At 39.4% G+C, this 25,730-nt stretch overlaps 2 protein-coding genes across 2 annotated transcripts in view; one reads left to right on the top strand and one right to left on the bottom strand.

Moving 5' to 3' along the window:
- KCTD19 (potassium channel tetramerization domain containing 19) overlaps window positions 1–3,011 on the bottom strand; it is a gene marked incomplete at both ends in the record, with an annotated part of 32,021 nt that extends 29,010 nt beyond the window's left edge. The window contains 2 exons of the mRNA XM_082863040.1: window positions 2,905–2,940; window positions 2,997–3,011. Of these exons, the coding sequence (XP_082719166.1) occupies window positions 2,905–2,940; window positions 2,997–3,011 (51 nt within the window). The remainder of the gene's footprint in view (window positions 1–2,904; window positions 2,941–2,996) is intronic.
- Window positions 3,012–3,192: 181 nt separating this feature from the next.
- Window positions 3,193–25,730, top strand: part of LRRC36 (leucine rich repeat containing 36) — a gene marked incomplete at its 5' end in the record, with an annotated part of 45,341 nt that continues 22,803 nt past the window's right edge. Inside the window, 5 exons of the mRNA XM_082863403.1 lie at window positions 3,193–3,262; window positions 11,116–11,243; window positions 14,068–14,260; window positions 15,053–15,149; window positions 17,525–17,613. Coding sequence (XP_082719529.1) covers window positions 3,193–3,262; window positions 11,116–11,243; window positions 14,068–14,260; window positions 15,053–15,149; window positions 17,525–17,613 — 577 coding nt within the window. The remainder of the gene's footprint in view (window positions 3,263–11,115; window positions 11,244–14,067; window positions 14,261–15,052; window positions 15,150–17,524; window positions 17,614–25,730) is intronic.

Raw genomic sequence — 25,730 nt, 5'->3', positions numbered from 1 at the left:
CTCTTTGGGATGATGGAAATGTTCTAAAATTGATTGTGGTGATGGCTGCACAGCTCTGTGACCATACTAAAAACCACTGAATAGTACACTTTAAAATAGTAAATTGAAAGGTATGTGAATTATATCTTAATAAAGCTCTTTTTGAAAGAGTTATGATGAGGTGCTCCCCTCCCCACTGACTATGTCAGGGCTCTTTTGGAATCATACCTGCAGAGACATTACATTATTAAGGCCATGGCAGGATGGCTGAATGCTGTGGGTTCCTTTTTATATATACAAAAGCAGCAAAGATCATTAACCTTCCTCAGTTCATTGTTAAAAGTTGAAGGTTATCTATTCATAAACAAATTGTCCATTTTGCTTCAAGATGACCTAACTTATCAACACTATAAAAAAGCAGAAAGCCATCAAACATACAAACAATCTGTATCAGACTTTAAAAAAAAAAACACTCAAGTAAAGCAGAAACTAACACACCACTGTAAAGCAATTATACTCCAATAAAGATGTAAAAAAAAAACCAAACCATATTCTGGTCACTAGAGATGATCATGTGGCCTATTGTTATAATAAATTATATTAATAGAAAAAAAAACACTCAAGGAGCACTACTCTTATAAAAAATTTAGAGTTGTAAATAGTATGTAACATTTTACCTAAAAAAGAACTATAAAACAATACTGAATTTGTGAAAATAAAGGGAAGCCTCACTAAAATGGAGTCAGGAGGCCAGAAGAGGGAGCTCTCACACACATGCCACTCAAGGTCAATAAAAGATCCAACGGAAGAGACATAACTCAAAGCTCCAGCAGGAGGTGATACTACCTTACTATTGGCCAGCAGGAGGAAGAAAGATTTTCTCCTTGCCTGGCACAACTCAGCCAATGAAAAGTCACTATACTTCAAACTCCCAGTTTCCTCCAATGGATTTTTTTGTTTATAACAGCCCCTCCCAACTTCCCCTTCTCCCTATAAAAGAGTTTCCTCTTTTGCTTTACCCGACTTGCATGTGGTTCACCCTGGTTGCATGTCCTGAGTTGCAGTTCTTTACTGCTCCCAAATAAACCTGTTTTGCTGGTAAAAAAATAACTGATGGTTTTAGGTTAACAAATTCTAGGTAAACATTATGCATGCTGAAGTGATTGGGGTGCAATGTACCAATATTTGTAACTTATTTTAAAATTTATCAAAAGCTAAGATGAATTGATAGAAGGATGGATAGAGGATATGTAATTAAACAATTACAGCAAAATGTTCATTGTAGAATCTAGGTGGTGGGTATATAGTTTCACCGTAAAATTCTTTCAAAATTTCTGAATGTTTCAAAATTTGTATTAAAATGTTGGTGGGGGGGAAAAATGTTAAAATAAGAGGTGGTTTCTCAAGGCAGGAAAAGCCCACTTCTCTAACAGAAATCTGCATCTCCTATTTTGACAGCTGAGTTAGGAAAATAAATGCATGCAATAAAGAAGGGGGTGGGGTTCTCTTCTAACAAGCCTTATTGATATATTCAGATATAAAGAAAAACAATTATACATGGCCCGTTTGAGGCTAGAAGAATTAAAAGGGACATGAAGAGAAAGATTACAAACTGTAATGGTGTCACGACTCACAGAAGCAGAGCTGGAAAAGCCAATCTAGTGAGCTAATCTAAGCTTTTAAGTCCTGGCCTTTCTAAACATAGGTAAGGCTGAACATGACAAGCTGAGGGTAACTAAGGACCCCACCTAGACCAGAAAGCATAAATATGCAAGGACTCTTGATTTTGCTTTCTATTCTCCTTAAAGGTGACAGGCTGGTTGAGAGCTCAGTGAAAGTGTCCCAAGTGTGCATATTTTGGGTGCCAAATAAAACCTGCTCCTTGAAGGTGAGCCACAGTTCTGGTCTCAGTTCCTCTTTAAAGATAGGGTATGGCAAGAGGTCTTGCCACAGAGTTTGCCTCCTTCTTACAGGTACATGGCCCATCCACAGGTGGGCTCTCAAGAGAAGCCTGCTGGAGGGAGGGTTGGGGTTAAGGATGTGGTTATGCTTTCCAGAGTTTTCTTCCCAAAGACTGCTCAGGAGCTGGTTAGTGCAGAACTACCCCGGCCTGGGAAGAGCCCTCAGTCACAGGCTGGGGGCCTGTAGTGCTTGAAGGACAAAAGGCTTCTTGCCAGATTGACTGCAGGAAATGGGGTAGCCCCAGCATAGTCATCCGACCCCATCCCAAAGGGTATCTCTCTTTTCCACGCTGAGCCCTCTCTCCCAGAGGAGCTCCTTCCAAATCAGTTTCTAGAACTAGAACTGCCTCATGCTCTAAAGACAGGACCTCGGGCTTCCCTGGTGGTGCGGTGGTTAAGAATCTGCCTGCCGATGCAGGGGACACGGGTTCGAGCCCTGGTCTGGGAAGATTCCACATGCCGCGGAGCAACTAGGCCCGTGAGCCACAACTACTGAGCCTGCGCGTCTGGAGCCTGTGCTCCGCAACAAGAGAGGCCGCGATAATGAGAGGCCCGCGCACTGCGATGACGAGTGGCCCCCGCTCGCCGCAACTAGAGAAAGCCCTCGCACAGCAACGAACACCCAACAGAGCCAAAAAGAAAAAAGAAAAAAAAAAAAGACAGGACCTCAACTCCTCAGAGACAACGTTTTATATCTGGAGCTTCCCATCATGCCTCAGAGAGCTGCCCTCCAACCCAATCCTTCAGGTCCCCCCACACCCACCACGGTCACCCTCCCGCCCACCGCCTTGCCTCAGAGACAACATTCCCAAGAACTAGAGATATGGAGACCACCGCGTCAGAAGCACACTCCCACCCTTCAGACCTGGCGTCCCCCACACCCTCAGAGCTATATAACACTTCAACTCTCTTCTGACTCCTCAGAACTAGCCCCCAAACCCTTCAAAGCAGGGGCTATATCCACCCCGTGTCCCAGAGTCAGGTTCCTAACCCCACAGCCCTAATCCTCCGCCACATCTCACCCATTCGCAGTTTTAGCTGTTTTGGGGCTCCCGCCAGGGCGGGCTCCATACCATGGTCTAGGGTCCTGAGGCGGGCGGGCAGGAGCGTGACCCGGGCAATAACGGCCCCCGGAAGCGCGGCGGCGCGCGGGGCAGGGCGGGGCCTGGAGGCGTGGGGCGGGGCTTGGAGCACGCCGGGCGGCCTCGCGGGCGGTGACAGGTGAGCGGCGGAGTGGGGCAGGTGGGCGGGAATGGCGGAGCAGTGGGAGCTGGACGAGGAGGGCATCCGCCGCCTGGGGGCGCTGACCCTGGAGCAATCCGGTAGGGCTAGGCCGGGAGGGCCTGGATCGGGAGCTTGGGGTTAGAGGCTGAGGGGAGAAAACAGGGGGAGGCAGAGGAATATGAGGTAGATGGCGGGGAATGGCGGTGGAGGAGCGGACTCTGAGGCGGAGGAGGGGTTACTGAAGCGGAAGGGTTACAGTGAAGTAGAGGTGAAGGAACTGAAGTAACTGGGGAGTCTGGGGCGGAGGGCGAGAAATTGAGGGAGAGAAGCCGAGTCTAAAATGGAGAAGGAGAAACAAGGTTACGCGGACCCTGAGGCCAGGAACACAGAACTGGACAGTCTGAACTAGTGGAAGGAAAATGAGCCCCAAGAGGGGCATTGGCGGGAGAAGGGAAGCGCGGTGAGAAGGGCTTTTGAGGTCGGGATGCTATTGAGGAGCCACAAAGGGCGTTAATTTTGGCAGTTTCGGAAACTAACGACCCAGGAGGGCTTTTCCTGGTTGGGGTGAAATGGGAAAGGATGTTCCTTCATCAGCCCCTCTCTTCGTCCAGTCTTCACCTCGAGAACTTGGCGATTCATTTGATCCATCTGGATGCGTAGCCTCCTTTTGAGACTCAGGAAGGGGTCTGATGTAAAAGGAATAGCAGCTGATCTCTCGAGGCGTTTAGATCAGTGCCTTGACTTCGTCCTAGAGGTAAAACGGGCGGAATGACTGCTGACCCCACCTCTGACCTGGGGTCTGACTCACACAGCTTGCTTTCTAAGTTTTTAAGGAGTAGAAATGTTGGGAAAATTATCAGCGTTCCTGATTCAACTTTTAGCCTTCCTAAATTCACTGCATCGTAATGGCAGGCCCTGTGTTAAATGCTTTCCCTGCATTATTTAATCCCCATAACAAGCCTGTGAAGCAGATGCTGTTACTGTTCCTATTTTACAGTTGAGGAAAATTGGGTTTAGACTCTTGCCCGAAGCCGCACAGCCGTAAGTAATGCAGCCAGAGTTTATTAACCCAGGACTCTGATTCCAGAGCCTGCGCTCTAACCGTAACAAAGTTACCTTTCTTCCTCTAGTACTTTTTATTTGTGAGATATGCAATAACTTGGTTTTATTTTATTTAAATTGTTATTTAAAATTTGTCAAAATTAATACATGCTGGTAACAGTCAAACACTACATGAGTGAGCAAAGAGGGTATTAATCGGTCCTTCTTCTGGAAATCCCCCACCCCACCCCAAAGATAATGGTTTGGTGTGCATATAGATAGATTGATGTAGATATTTCAGGTTTTTCTTTTCCAAACTATTAATACTTTGAGCTTCCCTAATTTACAAGTTATCTAAGAAAAGCTTCATTGGCTTGACATACTGGTGTACCTTTCTTTTCTTTTTTCCTTTCCTTCTTTTTTAAAAACTTATTCAATTTGATTTGGGGGGGCACATACCCCTTCCATTTTCCAGCTAGAATAATATGTGGCAGGATTTTTTTTTTTTGCTTGTTAGCTTGTTTTTATTACATGTGAATAACAAAATTGTGCTCATTCTGACAATTCAAATGATACAAAAGTATCTAAAGTAAAAGAATATTCTTCCCTCTCCTTTTCTGTTGCTTATACAAACATACATACATAGGTATCCTTTTTTATTTTTTTAAGGAATAGAGCATATATACTATTTGGCAAGTTGCTTTTTTTACTTACCAATAAAACATGGATACTTTTCTTTCCTCCCTTCCATCCTCCCTTCCTTCCTTCTTTCTTTCTTTCTATCCTTCCGCCACGTGGCTTGCACATCTTCATTCCCCAACGAGGGATTGAACCCAGGCCCTGGGCAGTGAGAGAGCAGAGTCCTAACCCCTGGATGGCCAGGGAATTCCCAAAACATGGATATTTTTCAGTTAAATGAATGTGCTGGTATATGCATTCTAAAATTCTTCTATATAAAATCACAGTGGTCACCTTGGGGGAGAGAGGCTTTTACTTTTATTCTGTACTTTTCTGTACTGTTAGAATTTTCTGGCTGTGTAATAAGCATTACTTTCTTTTTAATATCCAAAGGGATAATCTTGGTGGTACAATTATAGACCTTTTCTGTATGTTTGTTTTCTTTGTTATATTTCTCTGTACTAAAAATTTCTAATAAATATTTATCCTTTGTCATGCAGAAATTTTTCATCTTAAGGTAGTCAAGTTTATTTTTCCTTATGATGTGTGATTTTTGTGTCTTATTTATGAAGTTTTCCCCTACACTGATGTAATAGGGTCCTGCATTTTTTTTCTAAAAATTCTGCAGCTTTGCTTTTCACATTATGTCTAATCTATCCAGGGGCTTCCCTGGTGGCTCAGTGGTTAAGAATCCGCCTGCTCATGCAGGGGACACGGGCCCGAGCCCTGGTAGGGGAAGATCCCACATGCCGCGGAGCAGCTAAGCCTGTGCGCCACAACTACTGAAGCCCACACACCTACAGCCCGTGCTCCACAACAAGAGAAGCCACCACAATGAGAAGCCCGTGCACCGCAATGAAGGGTAGCCCCCACTCCCCGCAACTAGAGAAAGCCTGAGCGCAGCAATGAAGACCCAACGAAGCCAAAAAATAAATAAATTAATTAATTAATTAACTATGATCTGTTTCGTTTGATATCTGGAAACAATGGATTCCAAATTTAAAAAAAATCTAATCTATTTGGAGTTTATTTTTATATATGATATGTGATATAATATAATTGTATTTTTCTATGCTAATAGCCAGTTTTCCCAGAACCTATTTTGTAGTGTTATCTCTGCTATATTCCAAGTCACTATAAATATGGGTCTGTTTCTGGGTTTTCTGTTCTGTTCCATTGTTCAGTTTATCTACTTCTGCACCAATATCAGACTTTTGTAATTACCATAGCTTAACAGTAAATCTTTTTAATTAATTAATTAATTAACTTATTTTTGGCTGCGTTGAGTCTTCGTTGCTGCACGTGGGCTTTCTCTAGTTATGGCAAGCGGGGGCTACTCTTCATTGAGGTGACTTCTCTTGTTGCAGAGCAGGGGCTCCAGAGCACAGGCTCAGTAGCTCCGCCGCATGTAGGATCTTCCCCCACCAGAGCTCGATCCTGTGGACCCTGCATTGCCAGGCAGATTCTTAACCACTGCACCACCAGGGAAGTCCCTGGAACTCTTTTTTAAAAATCACATATAAAACCTAAAAATACTTAACAGTAATTTCTTAATATTATCAAATATCCAATTAGTTTTCTAATTTCCCCACTGTCCTATACATTTTTTCTTTTTTTTTAATTTTTGGAATCAGGATCTATGTAAGGTCTATTGCAATTGGTTGATATTTACCTTAAATCTTATTTGATCTACAGGTTCTTCCCATTATTTTTCTTGTATTTTCTATTGTTTTTGAAGAAACTAGTCATGTCCTGAATAATTTCTTACAATCTGGATTTTGCTCACTACATTCCTAGGATGTTTAACATTTACCTCTGTTCCTTGTATTTCCTATGAATTGGTAGTTAGATAAGGCTCGATCACATTCAGGTCTGATTTTTATTTTATTTTTGGCTGCGTTGGGTCTTCATTGCTGTGCACAGGCTTTCTCTAGTTGTGGTGAGGGGAGGCTACTCTTCATTGAGGTGTGCGGGCTTCTCACTGCAGTGGCTTCCCTTGTTGCAGAGCATGGGCTCTGGACACGTGGGCTTCAGTAGTTGCAGCATGCAGGCTCAGTTAGTTGTGACTCGTGGGCTCTAGAGCGCAGGCTCAATAGTTGTGGTGAAAGGGCTTAGTTGCTCCTCGGCATGTGGGATCTTCCAGGACCAGGGATCGAACCCGTGTCCCCTGCACTGGCGGGTGGATTCTTAACCACTGCGCAACCCGGGAAGTCCCTGTTTTTTTGGGTTTTTTTGCAAGACCACTTCATAAGTGATGGTGTATACTTCCATCAGGAAGTATATAACATCTGGTGTTCTTTTTGTGATATTATCAGTCATTGAATATGATTGCCTAGGATCCATTAATTCATTCAGGATTGCAAAATGATAATTTTAAAATTCTTTAGTATTTGTTAGTTGTAATACTTATATAAAAAGATATTTCCTCATGCCAACTATTTGGTTATCCTGAGGCACAGTTTGTATAGGAAAGAAAGGATAAAAGAGTTCCCATATACTCTTCCCCCCATCACACCTCCCCCATATCCCCTCTCAGTTTTCCTATTATTAATATCTTGCATTCACATGGTACATTTGTTATGGTTGTTGAACCAATAATAATACGTTATTATTAACTAAAGTCGATAGTTTACATTAGGATTCACTCTTTGTGTTGTACAGTTCTGGGGGTTTTGACAAATGTATAGTCATGTGTCCACCATTACAGTATCAACAGAACAGTTTCACTGCCCTAAAAATCCCCAGTGCTCCACCTATTCTTCCATTCCTCACCACTGAACCCCTGGAAACCACTGACCTTTTTCCTGTTGCCTTTTTCAGAATGTCATATAGTTGTAATCATACAGTATGTAACCTCTGGCAACCACTGATTCTTTAAAAAAAATTTTTTATATCTTTTAATTGAGGTATAATTGACATATAACATTAACTTAGTTTCAGGCATACAGTATAATGGTTTGATGTTTGTATACATTGCAAAATGATCACTGCAGGGGCTTCCCTGGTGGTGCAGTGGTTGAGGGTCCGCCTGCCGATGCAGGGGACACGGGTTCGTGCCCCGGTCCGGGAGGATCCCACATGCCACGGAGCGGTTGGGCCCGTGAGCCATGGCCGCTGAGCCTGCGCGTCCGGAGCCTGTGCTCCACAACGGGAGAGGCCACAACAGTGAGAGGCCCGCGTACCGCAAAAAAAAAAAAAAAAAATCCATTGGTAATCTTGCATTTATTTTTATTTTTTTTAATTTTTGGCTGCGTCGGGTCTTAGTTGCAGCACACAGGATCTTTCCTTGTGGCACACAGGTTTCTCTCTAGTTGCAATGCACAGACTGCAGAGCGTTTGGCCTCTTAGTTTGCGGCACACGGGCTCTCTAGTTGAGGCACACGTGCTCAGTAGTTGTGGCGAGGGCTTAGTTGCCCCATGGCACGTGGGATCCTAGTTCCCTGACCAGGTATCAAACCCGCGTCCCCTGAATTAGAAGGCGGACTCTTAATCACTGGACCACCAGGGAATTCCCCAGGTAATTTTGCATTTAAACAGATCTTTTACCCGTGTATGATTTTGTAATAACATCAGGCATCCGTCATTTGAAAAATATTAACTCACTGAGTTATGTCTGTCTTCCAAATACTGGCAAAGTTCATTTTGTAACATTAAAAAATCATGTTTGTTAGTATCATCACAAATCTCATCAGAGATATCTTTAGGTTTTGGAATCTATCAAGTTTATGATGGCAAATACAAGTTTATCAAAATTCTAATTTCAGCTTGGAAGCTCATATGTTATAATTGCCAACAGTTGCTGTCACTTGTTTTCCTGAAGTGACAGCCTCACTTTATTTTCAAGAAAATGTCTGCCAACTATTCAAGTCTGAATAACCATAGTATGTCAGATTTTTCAGGTAAAAATGGTGTTCTAAAAAAAAAGGGGGGGGAGTGTTAGTTAAGCTGGCATCTCAAAATCCACACAAGTGTTTTCCCTCAAGGCACCCACCATACTTCAGTATTAAGCAGAAGTACTTCATGCGTACTTCCTGTTTGGTCACACAATATAAAAAAGACATACTCAAGCGTCAAGATTTACGAAAATTAACCATTTTTATTGCTTTTTCAAGGGCATTCTTAAGAGAAAATGGCTTTTTTTTTAACTGCAAGCATACAATGGTGACGAATACAATGACTAAGAATGAAGTTTGATGCCACTGCCTTGACTCATCCTAAGGCCTCAGTAGTTTTTGCTTTTACACCATACGTGCAAATGTCAACACAGCAAAAAGAGCTATTAATGTTCTAATATTATTATGAAAATAATTTTTAAAAATAATTTTGATTTTGTGGACCCCTGTACATGTCTCAGGGACCTCCAGGGGTCTAGGGACCATGTTTTGAGAACTGTTATATTTTGTTATGACATCTTTTAGCTTTTGAAATTTGTTTTGAAATACTAAGTTAAAATTTTCATTTGTTTTGTGGATGTATCTTTTTGGAGTGCTTTCATTCTTTAAGGATGCTATTCTGCTCTTTTTTCTTTTTTGTTTTAATAACCTCATATAAAATATGACTGTAAACCTTTTCTGTGTCTCTTTGTTAAAGTGCATTACGTTTTCTATACTTTTAGATGGGAAGAGTGGGCCAGAATAGCTTTCCTAGTTTCAAGGTTTTGGAGCTCCCTCTTCTGTTGTGTTCACAAAGTACTAAAAATAGGGCTTTAAGTTTGCGGAGAACTGCCATCTCTGCCTCCCTCCCTGACTTGTATCTGGACCTTCTCTTTCTTTTGAACCTATTGTCTCTATCCCCTTCAATGTGGATTCTACTCCCACTGATTTCTCTCAGGGATGAGCCTTGCCTTGAAAGGGATCTTCAGTTTCATACTTTTTATAGTTTATAGGTCCTAGACTGCTCCAGACTGCTCCAGCACCTTAAGAGCTTATTTCAATGCAATCCCCTGGCAGTCACCTGCAAATGGGATTCTGCAGAAACTCCTTCCAGTTTTGGTTGCTGTTCTCATTTTGGCCCACCACACTTGCCAGTGAGCTCCTATTGGCAGTTTTGAGATTCTCCTCTTTTCAGTGCTGTTAGAAGTCTAGTTGACATATATGTATGCATGTACATATGTATGTGTGTATATACATATATATATATACACATATACCCACATACCTACATACACACACACGTATATATTCTTTAAAACACAATCACACACCCAGACACAGAGTCATACTTTTCCCTCACTTAATGTCTTGGAGATCTTTCCATATGAGCATCTACAAATCTACCTCATTCTTTTTAATGACTGCATAACAATAATTAACATGTATATAGCACCATGTGTCAGGCACTATTCTAAGTTTTGTATACATACACATATATATGTATATATCTTTATATACACACATATATATATATATATTCATTTAATCCCTACAACATCTTGTGAGGTAAGTACTATTATCTCCATTTTACAGATAAGGAAACCGATGCACAGAGAAGTTAAGTGACTTGTACAAGGTCACAGATCTAGTACATTGTCCATTGTATCAATGAACTGCTGCTTAGGCCATCTAGTTCTACTCTTCTCCTGATGGGCTCTTTGACAGTTTTCTTTTTCTCCTTTTCCTCCCTCCCTCCCTCCCTTCCTTCCTCCTAAAACTTTCCTGTGATTGACATCCTTCTGGTCTACATTATATATCCTGGCAAAATGTTGTGAGTATTATCTATAGGGCTAAATCCTCGCAGTGGGATTGCTGAATTTGTTTGTTTTGAGAACTTTTGGAGACTTTTACTACATCCTTCAGGGTAATTAGAGAACTCAAGGGTTCTGTAAAACCAAGGCTTGGCGTCACTGCGTAAGACCATATTGATGCTTTTTTTGCGCGGGCCTCTCACTGTTGTGGCCTCTCCCGTTGCGGAGCACAGGCTCCGGATGCACAGGCTCCGGATGCACAGGCTCAGCGGCCATGGCTCACGGGCCTAGCCGCTCCGTGGCATGTGGGATCTTCCCGGACCGGGGTACGAACCCATGTCCCCTGCATCGTCAGGCGGACTCTCAACCACTGCGCCACCAGGGAAGCCCCATATTGATGCTTTTAAAAGGATGATCTGATCTTCTTATGAGCCTTGAATGTAGGATCTTTCACAGATGAGATACGGGAGGAAGGAAGGCCTGTTTTCAGTGACTCTGCTCTTTATCCAAGCCGAGATCATAATATATCTACTGATGATCTCTTTTCAGAACTGGTGGAGTCTCTTTCATTGCAGGGATCTTACGCTGGAAAAATCCATTCCATTGGTGATGCCTTCAGAAATTTTAAAAGTCTCCGATCCTTAGATTTATCAAGAAATTTGATCACTAGCCTGAAGGTAAGTTCTACATTCTATGACCAGTCAGTTTATTTTTTTGATGGGAAGAAATAAAATGTAGATAATATCAGCCTGGGGAATATAGCATCTTCCTTTTAAATGTTTCCAAACTAAATTTTACTATTCACTGTGAAATTCTTTTATGTTTGACATTTTTTTATTATAAGATATTGGGAAAAAATTCCTTTTATACTGAGAGAAAACTATATTAAACTATCACTGCTTAGGGCAATAGTACAATTTTTAATGTGTGCTAAAAAAATTATGAGGAGCACTGTTAAAAGTACAGATTCTTGGGAATTCCCTGGTGGTCCAGCAATTAGGACTCTGCTTTCACTGCTGAGGGCTCAGGTTCAATCCCTGGTCAGGGAACTAAGATTCTACAAGCCATGCGGCATGGCCAAAAAATAAATAAATAAATAAATAAATATATAATAATAATAAAAGTACAGAGTCTTAGTCCCTATTCCAAGAGAGACTCTAAGTTAATAAATCTGTGGTGGGTCCAGGGCATTCCCAGGGGATTCTGATGATGTTGGTGCATGGCCTAAGTTGCTACTGTGAGTTTTTTCTAGGAGGGGGAGGAGATGATGGTCTTAAAAACAAAAATTTCCATGCCAGGAGGTGGTGGTGCAGAGGGCAGTTTAGGAAAGTAGGTGGGAGCATGCTTAAGCAGAAAGTGTGAGGATTAGCAAACACACAGAAAGAGCTCTACAAATATAAATGCCCACACACACAGAGATGGAAGTTTTATTTTCTTTGCATAGATCCCCAAATGGTATTTCTTCCACTGTTCCCTTTTTGCCCAGCTATGGGACTGTCTTGATAAAGCCCTTCTGTGCAAGACTGAAGGTGAAAGACAGATTCTATCCAGGATTGGTTAATGATCTGGATTATTCCTCCAGTTTTGCATTTCTTAGGGGAAACTTGTTCAACAATACAAATTAGACCCAATCTCAAGGTCTAAAACTAAGGGCCCCAAAAGAAGAAATCCAAGCTAGATCAAATTTCCAACTAGGATTCTAAAAGCAGAAATTCCAAGTTGAACTAGGTCTTTAGACTCTTTGATAACAGCCCTTTGTATTTGGCCCACAAATTTCAGAAAGTATTAGTACAGAGTTATTTAGGTCTCCTCTTCTCATATGTATTTTTATCTGATTGCTCTTTTCAGACTAAAAAAAATTGAGTGAACATTGCTGTCATTTGCTTTTTTACTCTCTTTTGTTCCATTTCTGTAAATTGGCTGAAAACTGTTGTGAAGATTAATCAAATTAGCACGTGTAATCAAATATTACATATATAAGGCTCCTGTAGTGTTTGGCATATAGGAAGTACTTAATAAACGTTAGTTTTACAAATTTTTTTGCATCTATGATTTATCTGCATGTATTCATCTCTAGCAGTTCTGAATCATTTTGCTTAATTTTCCCAGGGGAGAAATGTTTTGTGTTTAGTTCTAGTGTAGCGTTGGGGAATACATGAATTTATGCCAACTGGGAAACATGAGAGGAGGATAAGAATTGTTTCCTTGACTTTTACAATGAGACATTAAAAGATTACTTGAGCTGGGACATCAGACACATTTAAAGACAGTCCTAATGGTGTACTGCCCTGAGAGTGAGGCCAAAAGCACTGATAAATATTCCCAACCATTGACCCTTTCACAATGTAGAAGTTAGTGAACTGAAAAAAGCCAGAAAGAAATGCATCCAACTGTAAACAGTGTTCTATTCAGAAATGTTTTGAATATATCTTTGAGTTTTCTAAACTTCCTGCAATTATAAAAAGGTTAATTTTAAATGAGAGGAGAATAAAAACATTATTTTATAAATACATGATGGAAAATAATTTAACCTTTCTGAAATAACTCTCAATGACAGAGTTCCTTTTATGGTAACCATTTTTACTACTAACAGTATGTGATTATACATATATGTACATGTTTTGAAATATTGTCCTTAAATTTAGTGTTGGGCACAAGCACCTAACTAGCCAAATACATGAAAATTAAACAATTATTTTCAATAGTAAGTTTTAGCAAAGGAGAAAAATTGTGGCTTTTCTTCTCCAGTGTCCCAGTTCTGATTGTACTGTTGCTAGAGAAGTGGGGGGAGGGGGGTGGGGTTGCTAAGTCCACAGAAATAGAACAGAAGAAGGCAGAACATTTCTACCAAGAAGAACTGACTGATTGGAGGATGGGGAGCTTGTAGGGTGGCAGTAACTCTGAAGGGGGAAACAAGGACAAAAGGGGCTCTTGACTGGTCCAGGAGGGAAGACTTGGAGATCGCATTGTTTTGTTTTGCCATATAGTCCATTCACCCTAAAAGTGAGGTCTTGAGATATAAGAACATATACATACACACTTAATTTTTTTCCCTGCTGTTCTCCCCAGAACCATCTTTCTTTTGCCTCCCTCCCTCCCCTTTTAAATTGAGGTGCTCCTGGGGTCAGGAGAGTGGTTATAGCAAGGGTGAGAGAAGTGCAAAAGTGACTTGGCCTGGCTACCACTGAGAAGGATTGGATTGGGAGAGTGATGGGGGGCAACAAAAGTAGAGAACTGACCGCAGATATTTGGATGTCAGAGCTTATAAAGGAGGAAATGTATGATATCTATGAATTATTTAATGTATAGCACATCCAGTGCCCATGGGCTGCAGCATTCTTATTCTCAGGCAAGTAAATGGGAATTTCAACCCTGCCTTTCTCATGGGTGTCTCAGGTAACTGTTTAAGGATGGAAAGTAATAGTTGTATTTCCATCTTTATCTGTGAGATTCCTAGTGCTTCCCAATGTGCAGTTTCACAATGTAGTCTTTTCCTTGCAGGGCATCCAGTATTTATGTTCACTCCAAGACCTGAATTTATATTATAACAACATTCCTTCCTTAGTGGAGGTGTCCCGCCTACAGCCTTTAACCTTCCTCAAAGAACTAGATTTGAGACTCAATCCGGTTGTCAGGAAAGATACAGATTATAGGCTCTTTGCTGTGTACACGCTACAAACTCTGGAGAAACTGGGTGAGACCCTCCTCCCCTGTTCTTTGCCCCAGAATCTTACTTTAAACCAGCTGCCTCCTAACCTTTTGGATGTTGGCCCAGAGTATGCACTGGCAGGATATATTTGTTTATTAGTCAATATTTATGTAACTCTTTTGTTTTGGCAGGATGTATGACGAGTCCTTTTATTGTTTATTGAATGACAATCTATGATTTTATCAGTTACTTCCAGCTTTAGTTTTCTTCGGTTGATGGTTTCACCACCACTTCCTCCCCAACAAAAAGTTTCCAGGTTGAGATTTATTTTTCCAGGTGCCCCAACTTTGTAACTGAATTAGCAATAGAAAACGAATACAACAACTCTTTGGGGCTTAGTTGTCAAGGAACAATAAATATTCCTTCAAATGAGTTAGTCTGTATTTCTTTATAATTTTATTGTTGAGTATACATTTCTTATTGATATAAACTTCTATGTTACATGCCCCTGGGAAAGTTATTATAGAGGAACTAAGAAAAGTCTTTCAGAAATGGTGTAACTTTCAGCCTTAAGATTAGGCCATTTGGATTGTTTGCTGCCCAAGCTGTACTTTGCTGCAGAGGTAGTTACACTTATGTGGCAGTTGTTGCTATGGTGTCCCTGTAGTCTCCCTGAGTTACTAGTGCTCCAGTGACAACATAATAGCATTATTCTGTGACCCATCTCTAATAAAAGATGAGACTGATCTTTAGTTTTTACTCTGTGAATATGCTTTTCTGACCCATAACTGTTTACTCCAAAAAGAAACATGCTCAGACCACGGTTTTTGCCTCTAGATGACCGAGCCATACGAGAAAGTGAGAGAAAGGCTGCCAAGCTGCATTTCAGTCAGTTGGGTAACAATGAAAATTTTCTTTTAGAGGTGGAAAAAAGGTAAGATTTTTTACAAAAATTTATTTTAGTTTGGTTCTGGACAGAGAATAGTGAATTCCTGCTTAACTTTCTTCATTTTGCAGCAGAAATCTCTACAAGTTGTAAGAAGCCTCAGATCAGAAATGAAAGTATCTATGCAACATTTTGAGATTTATCTGGGGTGAGAATCTGGCCCTCAGTGGAACATTTCTGCTTTCTTGAACTATTGGGTCTTCTTTGGATATAATCGTTGTACATTCTCTAAAGTTGTTGTTCAAAGTTTATAGATAGGGATATTATGGTATTACTTATCATCCCCATAAGTGTATACCAACCCTTTCTTGGTAGAGTTATAAATCAGTACATGGTCTTTTCCCATTGAATTAGGAGGATTACGTTACCATGGGCAGGGTCGTTAGAGATAAATTTGTTAAAGAATGATAAGGGAAGCATTTCTGCACAAAACCAAAAGTAAACGGACTTTTAAGCTCTAAAGTATCTGAATGGTAGATTTTTTTCTATTTCTTATTACCAAAATTCTATCAGAGTAAGGTACCATATTTTCTACCCCAAAACTCATGCTTTTAAAAAAAAGTTGCTTTATTATTTTTGAAAAATAGAAGTTTATTATAAACAATTTAAATAATACAGAAGTACAGGGAAAAAAAGTCAAAATCACCCCATATTTTGCTACCGAGTTAACTACTAGTAATGTTTGGTATGCATCCTTCCAGACATCTGTGTACCTATATACACATGTAGATATATCTATTAGTACTTTTTTCTGATGGTAAAAGTAATGTGGGTTTATTGTTGAGAATATGGAAAGTAGAGAAAAAAACAAGGAATAAGCCACTCATAATCCCACTACCCAGAAATTAATACTAATTATATTATGGTAAATATCCTCTTAGTCTAGGTATATGTGTGTGTGTGTGTGTGTGTGTGTGTGTTTTGTGTGTGCATGTTTATATATTATAACAATATATAACATTATATATTATACAATCAATATGTAAATATAAAATAATAAATATATTACATTTATTTTATAGTAATTTTCTTCCTATACATACCTTTTTTAATTTGATAAAATATGAAAATATCCACACAACATTAAATATTCTTCCCCAGAATGTTTTTTATTTGTTTACTTCTTTATTGTCTTTCCCCTCCACTAGACCATAAGCTCCATGAGAACAAAGACCTTGCTTGTCTTGTTTACTGCAGTATCCCTAGTGCCTAGAATAATGTCTGGCCCATATAAGGTGCTAAGGAGTAATTTGTTGAATGATGAATGAATGAAGTCAGTGCCTGTTGGCCTGGGATCTTGCCTGTTTCCACTGACTTTGCCTGTCTCTGCTCTGATCCATTATATATTTTATAATGTAATCCTCAGAGAGCAGCCTTAGTTCCCTATTTCTTTAAGCTCCCTTTTTTTTAAAGTCAAGTTTATTGAGGTTAATTTACATAGATTAAAATTCACCCTGCTGTAGAAAGAAATGGAATATGTCTTAAAAATTATTTGTATATGTACTTTGTAAATTAATTCCTATTTTATATGCATTGGGGTACCTTGTTTACTATAGAAATCCAAAGATGAGTTAATGTATAACTGAATAAACTTACTAGTGAGGCAAATAATTTTCACCACTATATTTCTGTTTAGTTACCTTATAGTGACTGCAAAAACAGAGGTAAAATGTTGCTCAAGTGCCTGGTATTAACACTAATACTTTATAAGCTCTCCAACCTTGGGTGAAGGTTTTTTTTTAAAGCCTTTCTGAGTCCCAGGTCCCCCAACCTATAAAATGGTGATAATAGATTAATAGGAGAGCTTTTATGATTAAATGAAATGGTGGGTGTAAAGTACCTGGCTTATAGTCTAGGCTGTCTGTACTTACTGTATTTCCCAATCTGTACTTCCCAATCTTACTATACTACATCAACCAAGTGCAAACACTTGCCTTTCTTGTCTCTTTTTCAAACTAATGGCTAGAGTTGTCTCCATTATAATTCTTGGTAGAAGAACCTTCTTTTCTGTGTCCTAACTATGAGTTTTTTAATACAAAAGAAAATATTATTATTTTATAATATGAAATACTATTCCCTCAATCACCCAGACCTAAGTTTGTGTCAAGAAAACAGAGTAAGTTCTGAACTTTCTGGCTTTCATGCTTTTAAAGCTGAACTAGAGTGTCTTTCTCTCTCATTATTCCCAATAAAAATATGACTTTTAAAAAAATAGCTTTAACTGAAATATTTGTGAAAATAATATGTTCTAGAGCATTTGAAAAAAGAAATCTGATCACCCTGAAATAATGTTTTCTAAATAGCCTTTACTGGTGCTCTCAGAAGCTTCTTTTGAGTTTTAAATAAATTATTCGATGTGGTAGCTCTAGGGAGAAGACAGTGAAAAACTGTGTAGCAAATGAGAGCACTGCATCAAAAGTCAGCACTGATGTTGATGACAGGATTGAAATTGGTAAGTTTTCCCTTTCTGATCACAAAATGATTAAAACATTAGTTGTTTCTGTTTTCATGGCCAATCTTGAGTAGGATGAAGACGAAATAGTTGAGAAATAACACACACTTGAAGAAAGCACAAGATTTAGTGGCTTGTATTTTTCCTCTTTTCTTTCACTGCCAGAAGGGCCCTATTTACTGAGTAGGCCTAAGCCAAAACCCATCAAAGTGCACAAGCTGTACTCAGTTCAATTTCACTTACATCACTTTATATCATTAAGCCATCCTGAAAATTGCATTACTGATCTCCACAGGATTCATTAACCAGAGACTCAGGACTCATCTGCATCAATGCAGCTCACACCATTAGCCTTCTGGGCTTCTCCACCTTGAACCTTTGCAGCTACAGAATCTCTTGTGTTTGTGCTATATTCTTGGGGATTGTTGCCCGTACACACTATTGGTAATCCAACGTGAATAAAGTGGTTATGCCACATTAATGGTCATGCCACAGGCTAGGAGAAAGCTTTCCATTGGAGAAATTGCATTCAATGTGCCCTTATAGATTAATTTGGTACTCATCAGATGACCTTTTAATTGAGAAAACTTTCTTTTGTATCAAGGCCTCTGTCCCTTTGAAGGGTCTACTGAATTATATACAAACTCTAAAAATTAATCCTTAAAATCTCAACAATAACTAATAGATTGACTATGCAGTTTAGACATTAAGAGTTTTCAGTTTGTAACATACAATATTTTATTTCCTGACTTCTTATCTATCTATGTAGACATTAATTGACAAGTTATTTTCACAGTATTTCATGGTAAAATAAGCCATAGTGAGGTATGATTTTTATTTTCCTTTCTTGGAAGTCTCAGCACATGTAAGTCATGGACCATGGATTGCTCTACTTCATCTTAAATAGCATTTTTTATATTTCAAAATTGATGAAATTCTATTGTAATAATTTTGGCAAATACTGAAAAGCATGAAGAACAATATTTTAATCACTCAGAACCCTGTCCCCTAAAGAGAATCCCAGTTAATTTGGTATATAGCTTTCTTGGTTTTTTTCTAGGTACAAGCATTTATATATCCATTTCCAGAAAGACAAAGATACACTAAAGCATAATTTGACTGCCTTTATTTGTATGAGCTGAGTTAAATTTCATTTATATCATATTACATCATTAGCACACACAGAGTCCCTCCATGAATTATAACGTTTTAAAGTGCACGGTCTTTACTGAGAACAAACTGCTTTACTAGACACAGGGCCTATTTCTAAAGGTTCTTGGAAGCTCCAGCTGTTGCTGGAATTTTTTTTAACGTAAAATTTATTTTGCCATGTTGAAACGTTAAAGAGCTTTGCTTTCCCCTGAAAATTATGTTTGTGCTAGATCCCTGGGGAGTGTTGCCTGTAAGCACTGTTGGTAATCCAACATGACTAAAGTGGTTATACCACGTTAATGGTTGTGCCACAGGCTAGGAGAAAACTTTGTGAAAAATATTTCCCACTAGCTCAATTGTTCAAAACAGTGCTTTCTACCAATCATTTAGGATGGCAGGGAAACTCACTGTCATGGATCCTCATCCTAGTCTCCTAACCACATAATCTTTGACTCTTTCAGAGTTCCCTCTCTCTTTTCCCATACCCCTAAAATAAGCAGACCTAGGCTATGCCTTCAGACTCTCTTCTTTCTCTACTCTTTGCCCTATTGATCTCATCTATTTCCACAGCTTGCTTTATTTCCTCCCTGTAGATGACTCTTAAATATGTTGGTCTAGCTTTGACAACTTGTACCAGTTTCTCTGCACCAGTCCCCCATTTCTGTTGACCAACTATTAATATACACTTGGAATCACCACTGAATAATTTTCCAGCCCCTCAAGCTAAACATGTTAGAAAACCAAATGAACCCCTTTCCTCCAGCCCTAAACAGCTCTTAGGGTTTCATTAGTGTTACCACCACTTTCCCATTGCTGAGGCTCAGAACCAGAGCGGGGGTTGATGCTGCCCCTCCCCTAAAGTCCAGCTGAATGTTCATACCTTACACTATGATTCACAATTAACAAGCCTTTTCCCTTTTCTAATAGTCTCTTAACAGGCATGCCTAATAGCTATCATTTACTGAGTATAGACTCTGGGCTAGGCCCTGTGTATTGTCTCATTTAATCCTCACAACAATCTTGAAGGTGGTTATAATTATCCTTGTTTTACACGTGAGGAAACTGTGGCCCAAAGAGGTGAAATAACTTGCTCTAATTATACAGTAAGTGGTAGAGCTGGGATTCAAACTCTAGTCCATCTGTCATCAAAGTCCTCTTAAACATTACACCATGCTGCCTCCCAGTCTCTTCTTTCATTCTCTTAAAACTCAGCTGTGATTATTATACTTGCCTGCTCAAAAACTTGCAGGACTCCCACTCACCTACTGAATTAAGAGTCCTTAATCTGACCCACAGGGCTTCTCTAAACAGTGGCTGCAGGTTATCTCTTCAACCTACCCTGAAACCTTATCTCCTGTTTCTCAACTACAGTATCCAATGCTTCAATCAAACCAAACCACTCCCTCCTTCTCACATAGTTCTTCCTTTTTCTCTCTTCTGCCCCTGAACTAATGCTGTCCCCTCTGCTTGGAATGCTTGAATCAAAATCCTGATCTTTCTTTATGACCCTACTCAAAGTCCATTCTTTTTAGTGAAATTTTTTGATTTCCCAACCAAAATTCTTTTCCTTTTTTTGTAGACTCACATAATTTATCTTCTAGAACATATATTCTGGAAATAGAAAATGTAGCCATTCCATGAATCACTTGCAACATAATTAGGATAATGAGACAAACATGAAAGAGCTAAGTAACACAATTTCAGGCAGTGCATATGAAAACGCCAAATGAATGATACAGATCAGTATTCCTCGAACTCAGGGTTGTGGACTCCTAGTCCAGGGATATATCTTAGAGGTCCATAGGCAATGTGAGACCCTTTAATTTTGTGCTTTTGTTTGATGCAGTTATGAAAAATATTTAAAAGATGTAAAAGCAAAAATACTCTTTTGCAGTATTAGTCTGCTATTTAAAAAATAGAATATTTTTTAGAACAGCTTTAGATTTACAGCAAAACTGAGCAGAAGTACAGAGTTCCCATATGCCTCCTGCCTCCACACATGCAAGGCCTCCCCCACTACCAACATCAGGCATCAGAGTGGTGCTTTTGTTAGAACTGATGAATCTACAGTGACACATCATCACCCAAAGTCCTTAGTTTACTTTAGGGTTCATTCTTACTGTTGTACATTCTATGGATTTCGCAAATGTATAATAACATGTATCTGCCATTTTAGTGTCACACAGAATAGTTTCACTGCCCTATACTCTGTGCTCACCTAGCCATCCCTTTCTCCCCTTCTGACCCCTGGCAACCACTGATCTTTTTACCATCTCCATATATTTTTTAATAGATTTATTTATTTTTATTAATTTATTTTTGGCTGCGTTGGGTCTTTGTTTCTGCTCACAGGCTTTCTCTAGTTGCGGCAAGTGGGGGCTACTCTTCATTGCGGTGCCTGGGCTTCTTGTTGTGGTGGCTTCTCTTGTTGCAGAGCACGGGCTCTAGAGTGCAGTTAGTTGTGGCACATTTTGTTTATCCATTCACTTGTTGATGGACACTTGGGTTGCTCCCATGTTTTAGCTATTGTGAATAATGCTGCTATGAACATGGGTATACAAATATCTCTCAAGACCCTGCTTTCACTTCTTTGGGGTTTGCACCCAAAACTGAAATTACTGGATCATATAGTAATTTTATTTTAAATTTTTTTTAGGAACTGCCATACTGTTGTCCATAGCAGCTGTACCATTTTATATTCCCACGAACAATGCGCAAGAGTTCTGATTTCTCTACATCCTTCCCAACGTTTGTTATTTTCTGTTTTTTTGATAGTAGCCATCCTAATGGGTGTGAGGTGGTATCTTGTATTTTTAAATTTGTATTTCCCTAATGATCAGTGATGTTGAATATTTTTTTGTGTGCTTATTGGCCATTTGTATATCTTCGTTTGGAGAAATGTCTATTCAGGTCCTTTGCTATTGAATCAGGTTGTTTGTTTTTTTGTTGCTGAGTGTTAGCAGTTCTCTATATATTCTAGCTATTAATCCCTTATCAGATATATGATTTGCAAATATTTTCTCCCATTCTGTGGGTTGCCTTGTTACTCTGTGGATATTGTTTTTAGAGGCACAAAATTTTTAAAAATAAATTTATTTATTTTATTTATTTTTGGCTGTGTTGGGTCTTTGTTGCTGCGTGTGGGCTTTCTCTAGTTGCTGCGAGCAGGGGCTACTCTTCGTAGCAGTGCGTGGGCTTCTCATTGCGGTGGCTTCTCGTTGCGGAGCATGGGCTCTAGGCACGCGGGCTTCAGTAGTTGTGGCATGTGGGCTCAGTAGTTGTGGCTCGTGGGCTCTAGAACGCAGGCTCAACAGTTGTGGCACACAGGCTTAGTTGCTCCGCGGCATGTGGGATCTTTCTGGACCAGGGCTCGAACCTGTGTCCCCTGCATTGGCAGGCAGATTCTTAACCACTGTGCCACCAGGGAAGCCCCTTAATTTTTCATGATGTTCAATTTGTCTATTTTTTCTTTTGTTGCTTTGCTTTTGGTGTCACATTGCCAAATCCAGTGTCATGAAGCATTTTCCCTATGTTTTCTTCTAAGAGTTTTATCGTTTAAGGTGTTACATTTAGGTCTTTGGTCCATTCTGAGTTAATTTTTGTGTATGTGTTAGGTAAGGGTCCAGCTTCATTCTTTTGTATGAGGAATGAGTGATGGATAGCTGCTACTTTGCTAAGAACTGAATTAAGTAAAATTAACCCTAATTTACCTTCCACGTCTTCCCCCAGAAGTTGCAAGTCTTCAGTAGACTCCAGAATTCCAAAATAGTTACGACAGAATTCTGCCAGTGCAGTTGTTACCTAGGTGGGAGACAGATGCCAGATGCTTCTTACTCTGCCATCTTCCCCTGTCTCCACAGTTTTGCCTTTTCCAGAATGTCATATAGTTGGAATTGTACAGTATGTAGCCTTTTCAGATTGGCTTCATCTACTTAGTAATATGCATTGAAGTTTCCTTTGTATTTTTTCATGACTTGGTAGCTACTTTCTTTTTAGTGCTTAATAATATTCCATTATTATTATCCGGAATATTTGTTTATCCATTCACCTACTGAAAAACATCTTGATTGTTCCCAGGTTTGGGCAATTATGAAAAAAGCTGCTATAGACATCTATTTGCAGGTGTTTGTATGGACATAAGCTTTCAACTCCTTTGGATAAATACCAAGTGTTTAGTTCTGTGAGAAATTTGCAAACTGTCACCCAATATAATCTGCTTTTTAAAATATCTTTTTATACACTGAGTTTCTTAAATTGAAGTTTCTCAAACTGGATTCATATTTCAGAGTTTATGAGGATGTTGAGTTTGAGAAACACTAATGTAGATAGGCATATGCTATAGAGGCTTAAGGTGTGCTAGGAGCAAATGAGGAAAGGTTTTGTGGCAGATAGAAGTTCATTTCTCCCTCATATAGAAATCTAGATGGTGGCAGTCTAGGGATGTTATTGGGGGTTCTAAGAGGTGAATAAAGGATATAGTGGAGGGCAACTGTCAATCTCTGACACAATGGATGTGAGAGCAATTCAGCGAACAAGTGTATATCTACTGGAAAATCTTGTGTTAGAGGCTAGGCACATTAGGAAATGACACAACAGTGTCAGATCTTCAGATACTCCCACACCAGAGAGATTTATCATAGCTATTAGGTTACAAGTCAGGCTGAGACATGAGTTCGACTGTGATAGAGATAAAGAACTATGGGGGAGAGGCACTAGCAGTTAGTACTGACTGGGGACCTGGGAAAAGACTTCACAAAAAGGAGACATTTAGGTTGGGCATTCAAATGGAATTCATTGGGCATAGTTTGGTGTTAAGTGCATAGAGAAGTAGAAAAAACAGGTGTGACAGATTAGGAAATTGACTCAGCTTGTGACTGGAGCTAAGGTGCTTGACTAAAGCCAAGTGGCAAAGGGCCTCTTTACTAAACATTTTCATTTTATTCTCTTGAAAATGGGTAACAAAGGTGTTTTAGGTGGTAAGCATGATTAAATGTGTGACAGAGAGATAACTCTAAATTTGAACAGTAGTCCCAATGGGAGATAATAAGGACATGTCCTGACATAGGGCAATAATAGCAGTGTGAATGCAAATGAGGAGGTACAGATTGATTAAATCATTGAGGATATGAAAAGAAAACTTGGAGATAAAACATTAAGTGTTTTTACCTGCAATGTTTTGCTAGGGAGTCCAAACTTCAAAGAGTTGAATTTTGAATGAAATACATATCAGGTATTTAAGGCGGAAAAACACAAGGTTACTTAGGCAGTCTGTTCATGACGGGAAAAACTATAATTTCCTTTCATTATTATCATATCTACAATGGCTATCATATATTAATATATATTATATACACTATAATATATATTATAATTTATATATACTAATAATATATGATAATATATATCATATATATTATTTCAAAAGTCGGGGATTAAGTTTTCCTCATTGGGGATAAGCAATTTAAAGGAAATAGCAAATCTTCATTTATTTTGGGTTTTTTTGTTTTGTTTTAAATATTTCTTTATTTATTTGGCTGCACTGGGTCTTAGTTGCAGCACGCAGGATCTTTATTGCCACGTGCGGGGTCTTTAGTTGTGGCGGACTCTTAGTTGCAGCATGGGGATCTAGTTCCCTGACCAGGGATCGAACCTGGGCCCCCTGCATTGGGAGCGTGGAGTCTTAACCATTGGACCACCAGGGAAGTCCCCTTCATTTATTTTGGAGGCTAGTGTTAGACCCATTATTTCTGCTCTCAAAATTTTATCTCAGTGGAATCTAGGGTACAAGATGTTTATTAGAGATCAATATCGAAAGGAAGGGGAGGAAGGAGAGTTGAGCAGAGGGACAGCTCTAGAGCAAGGACTGCCCCTGGGCCCCATTTGGTCACTGCATATGGACTGCCTCTGGAAGGGCATGACATCAGGAGGTAGTTCTCTGTAGCTGAGACACACTCTGAAGAGTAAATCAAGTCCTCCTTGAAAGGGATCTGGGTAGTGCATCTCTGTTTCTACCTCAGATGGGTTGCAAGGTTTTTGGCCAAATGTGTGAAGCAGGGCCTCATCCATATAAGATTACTGGTAATTGAAGTAGCCAACTATTAGTTCTTTGCCACAAGCATCAGCATTATAAGCCATTTCTCTGTCATTAAAAATATAAAACAATTTTCAGTGGTAAAAAGATAATGAATTATGGTCCTATCACATTGGTTATATGGGTATAAAAACCTGGGCTGGACAACAATGTCATAAATACATTTGCTTTTGGAATTAAGTGTTGGATATATTTTACATCTGAAGAAAAAGAAGAAAATAAATTGAAGTATAAGACAAGAAAAAAATTATCTCAGAATGCAAATTGTTTCTTTTTCCTGATTTTTCCTGACTGTGGTACATGACATGCTTAGTCATAATGTAGCAGAGCAAGGTGTCGGTTTATCTTTTTCAGGAGTGAGCCTATATCTTGAATATGACACCAAAAGTGTAACAACCAAAGAAAAAATAGATGAGTCACACTTTATAAAAATTTAAAACTTTTGTGTTTCAAAGGACACGATCAAGAAAGTTAAAAAAGCTGGGGAATTCCCTGGCAGTCCAGTGGTTAGGACTTCGTGCTTCCACTGGAGGGAGCATGGGTTCCATCCCTGGTTGGGGAACTTACAAGATCCCTCATGCCGCGAGGTGTGGCCAAAATAATAATAATAATAATAAATTAATTAAAAAAACAAAGAAAGTAATAAAGTAACCCACAGAATGGGAGGCAATATTTGCAAATCATATATCTGACAAGGGTCTAGTATCCATTCTATACAAAAAACTCTTACAAATCAATAACAAAAAGACAAACAACCCAATTAGAAAATGGGCAAAAGATTGAATAGACATTTCTCTAAAGAAGTTATGCAACTAGCCAACAAGCACATGAAAGATATTCAACATCACTAGCCATCAGGGAAATGCAAATCAAA

Source organism: Leucopleurus acutus, assembly GCF_964270905.1.
Source record: "Leucopleurus acutus genome assembly, chromosome: 20".
NCBI classification, from domain to species: domain Eukaryota; kingdom Metazoa; phylum Chordata; class Mammalia; order Artiodactyla; family Delphinidae; genus Leucopleurus; species Leucopleurus acutus.
Note: the sequence above shows the minus strand (reverse complement) of the source record. Positions and strands in the feature narration are given on the sequence as shown.